General features: G+C 47.6%; 1 protein-coding gene across 1 annotated transcript in view; it reads left to right on the top strand.

The window, feature by feature from the left end:
* Positions 1-2,747, top strand: part of ORC3 (origin recognition complex subunit 3) — an 87,622-nt gene that overhangs the window by 22,120 nt on the left and 62,755 nt on the right. Inside the window, exon 4 of the mRNA XM_015424743.1 lies at positions 2,669-2,740. Within this exon, the coding sequence (XP_015280229.1) occupies positions 2,669-2,740 (72 nt within the window). The remainder of the gene's footprint in view (positions 1-2,668; positions 2,741-2,747) is intronic.

Here is a 2,747-nt window from a genome sequence, read left to right as displayed (position 1 = left end):
AGGCAGGAGTTGCAATGGTGGCTGGAACCAACCAGGTTCACCATGGGGATGCCTCTGAGGGATCCCAAGAGACTAGTTGTAACAACGGATGCCAGCCTGTTCGGTTGGGGTGCACATGGTTTGGGACACATGGCGCAGGGAACCTGGTCACAGTTGGAGTCGACCAGGAGCATAAATTTTCTAGAGTTGAGAGCAATAAAGTTGGCGCTGTTTCATTTTCTGAGATACCTGAGGGGACATCATGTCCTCATTCACACAGACAATATGACGGCCAAAGCTTTCATAAACAAGCAAGGAGGAACCCGCTTCAGGAGACTGAGTCAAGCGGCGGCATAGGTGATGGTATGGGCAGAGAGCAATATTCTGTCTCTCAAGGCTGTGCACATAGTGGGTCGAGAAAATGCAGTACAGACTGGTTAAGCCGTCAGACGGTGGCTCAGGCAGAGTGGATGCTGCACAGGGAAGTATTCAACCAGATCGGCGAAAGGTTTGGCATGGTGGAAGTAGACCTGTTCACAACGGCGCAAAACAGACAAGTGGAGGCATTTGTGTCAAGAACAAGGGATCCCTGAGCCATCAGAATGGATGCTCTGAGTCTGCACTGGCCAAATAGGCTGTTATATGCCTTTCCTCCCTTTCCCCTGATTCCAAAGATGATCCAGATGGTGATAGACCAGAAGGTCAATCTGATTTTAATTGCACCCTTCTGGCCAAGGAGGGCATGGTTCCAAGATCTGCTGCGATTATCCGTAAGGGATCCGTGGCATCTGCCATGACGAGGCGACCTGTTGATGCAGGGAATGACCACTCATTCGAGACCGGAAATGTTGCAGTTAGCAGCTTGGAGGTTGGCGGCAGTTGAAAGACATGGGGTATGAGGAAGGGGTGGTTTCCACTTTCTTAGCCTCAAGAAAAAAGTCCACAAATTCGATGTATAATAGGACATGGCAGATGTTCAGGTCCTGGTGTGAGGAGAGGCGGTTAGATCCACTCTTGGCCAAGGTGTGCGATATCCTAGCCTTCCTGTAGCAAGGGTTAGACCAGGGTCTCAGTACTAGTACACTGAAGCGTCAGGTGGCAGCCATCTCTGCTGTGAAAGGGGCAAAGAGAGGCAGTTCTTTAGGACAGCATCCTCATGCTAGATGTTACCTGAGGGGTACTTCACTTATTAATCCTCAGGTACGTAGATTTTCCTCCTGGAATTTGAATACTGTCTTGAGAGCATTATGTGAGGCACCGTTTGAGCCAATGGCTTCGTGTCCGGTGAAGGTGCTCACCTTTAAGACTGTTTTCCTGGTGGGCATTACGTCAGCTAGGAGGGTGTCAGAGTTGAAAACATTGTCTGTACACAAGAATTTGTGTGTTTTTCATAGTGATAGAGTGGTACTGCGTCTAGCTCCAGCCTTTGTACCAAAAGTTAAGTCTTCTTTCCACAGGTCAGAAGACATTTTGCTTCCTTCTTTCTGTCCAGACCCCAAGCATGAGAAAGAGAAGGTGTGGCATCGGCTGGATGTCCGTAGGGCACTAAGCTTCTATTTGGATAGGACTAAGGGGTGGCGAAAAATGGAATCCCTGTTCGTGGCCTTTAGAAATGCGGTGATGGGTAAAGCTATTTCCACTTCCACTATTAGCAGGTGGATAAGGGGGTGTATCATTGAGGCCTATAAGGCACAGGGTTTGGTTTCTCCTGAGGGGATTACAGCTCACTCTCTTAGGGGAGTGTCCACGTCAGATGTATATAGGGGTTTTTCGTCCTTAGACATTATTTGCAAAGCAGCCACCTGGAAGTCCACGCACTCCATTACCAAGCATTATCAGATAGATAAGCTGGCTTCGGCTTCGGCTGCGTTCGGTAGGAGGGTTCTCCAACATGCCCTGTGAGGTGCGGAAGTCGTCACACCCACCCTGGGGAATACTGCTCTTTTATGTCCCAGGAAGTGATGGATTAAAGGTCCGTGAAGCTTCCTTCTCGGTGGTCCGGGAGTGGGGCGGTCCTGCCCGCCCTGTTTGGAGGGAACGGCTTCCGTTTCTCATTGGGGATGTGTGGTCTGTTAGTGTTGGAGTTCAGTGGTATCTGAGGAGGGGGATGTACAGTGTCTCTGTTGGTCTCAGTTATTCTAAAAATCTGTATTGCTTCTGTGTTGTTGTATTCTGTTGCAAATAAAGTTGAAGGTTAATGATTTTGGCCTCGGTGCACTTGTTCCCGTATGGGAGGAAAGTGGGTCGTGGGTTTTTAGTTTGTTCAGTTGGTTGCAGATGATGGGGAGTCAAGTGGCTTGGTAACGAACTGGGGAACCAGAGGACAGGCCCCTCCCCTCCAGGATCAAGTTTGGCTGGCCCTGCAAGTGGAGAGGAGGAGCCAAGTCCCAGGAAGTGATGGATTAAAGGACGGCCCCACTCCCAGACCACCGAGAAGGAAGCTTCATGGTAAGTGAACAAAATCTTCCATTTATGTCAGATCCGACCCTGATAACAAATGAGTTCGACACCCCTGATCTAGGAAAACCAAGAGAAAGCATTTATTTCAGCTACATAATAAATTATACCTCTATAAAGAATTGTCTGGCAAACCAAATGATTAGATGTTATAGCTTATGGATAGTTGTTTAAAAATAAACTGAAGTACACATACAAATTTGTCTAACCAAAAGTTCTTCATATTTTATAGCAATTGCAAGAGGACTTTAATAAAAAACTGTTTGATAACCTCATAAGATTTTTGAGACAATCTCATTCGAATTTCAAGG

Source organism: Gekko japonicus, unplaced genomic scaffold, assembly GCF_001447785.1.
Source record: "Gekko japonicus isolate JY-2015 unplaced genomic scaffold, Gekko_japonicus_V1.1 scaffold787, whole genome shotgun sequence".
Taxonomy (NCBI): domain Eukaryota; kingdom Metazoa; phylum Chordata; class Lepidosauria; order Squamata; family Gekkonidae; genus Gekko; species Gekko japonicus.
The sequence above is the reverse complement of the archived record's forward strand: the minus strand, read 5'-3'. Positions and strand labels throughout refer to the sequence as shown.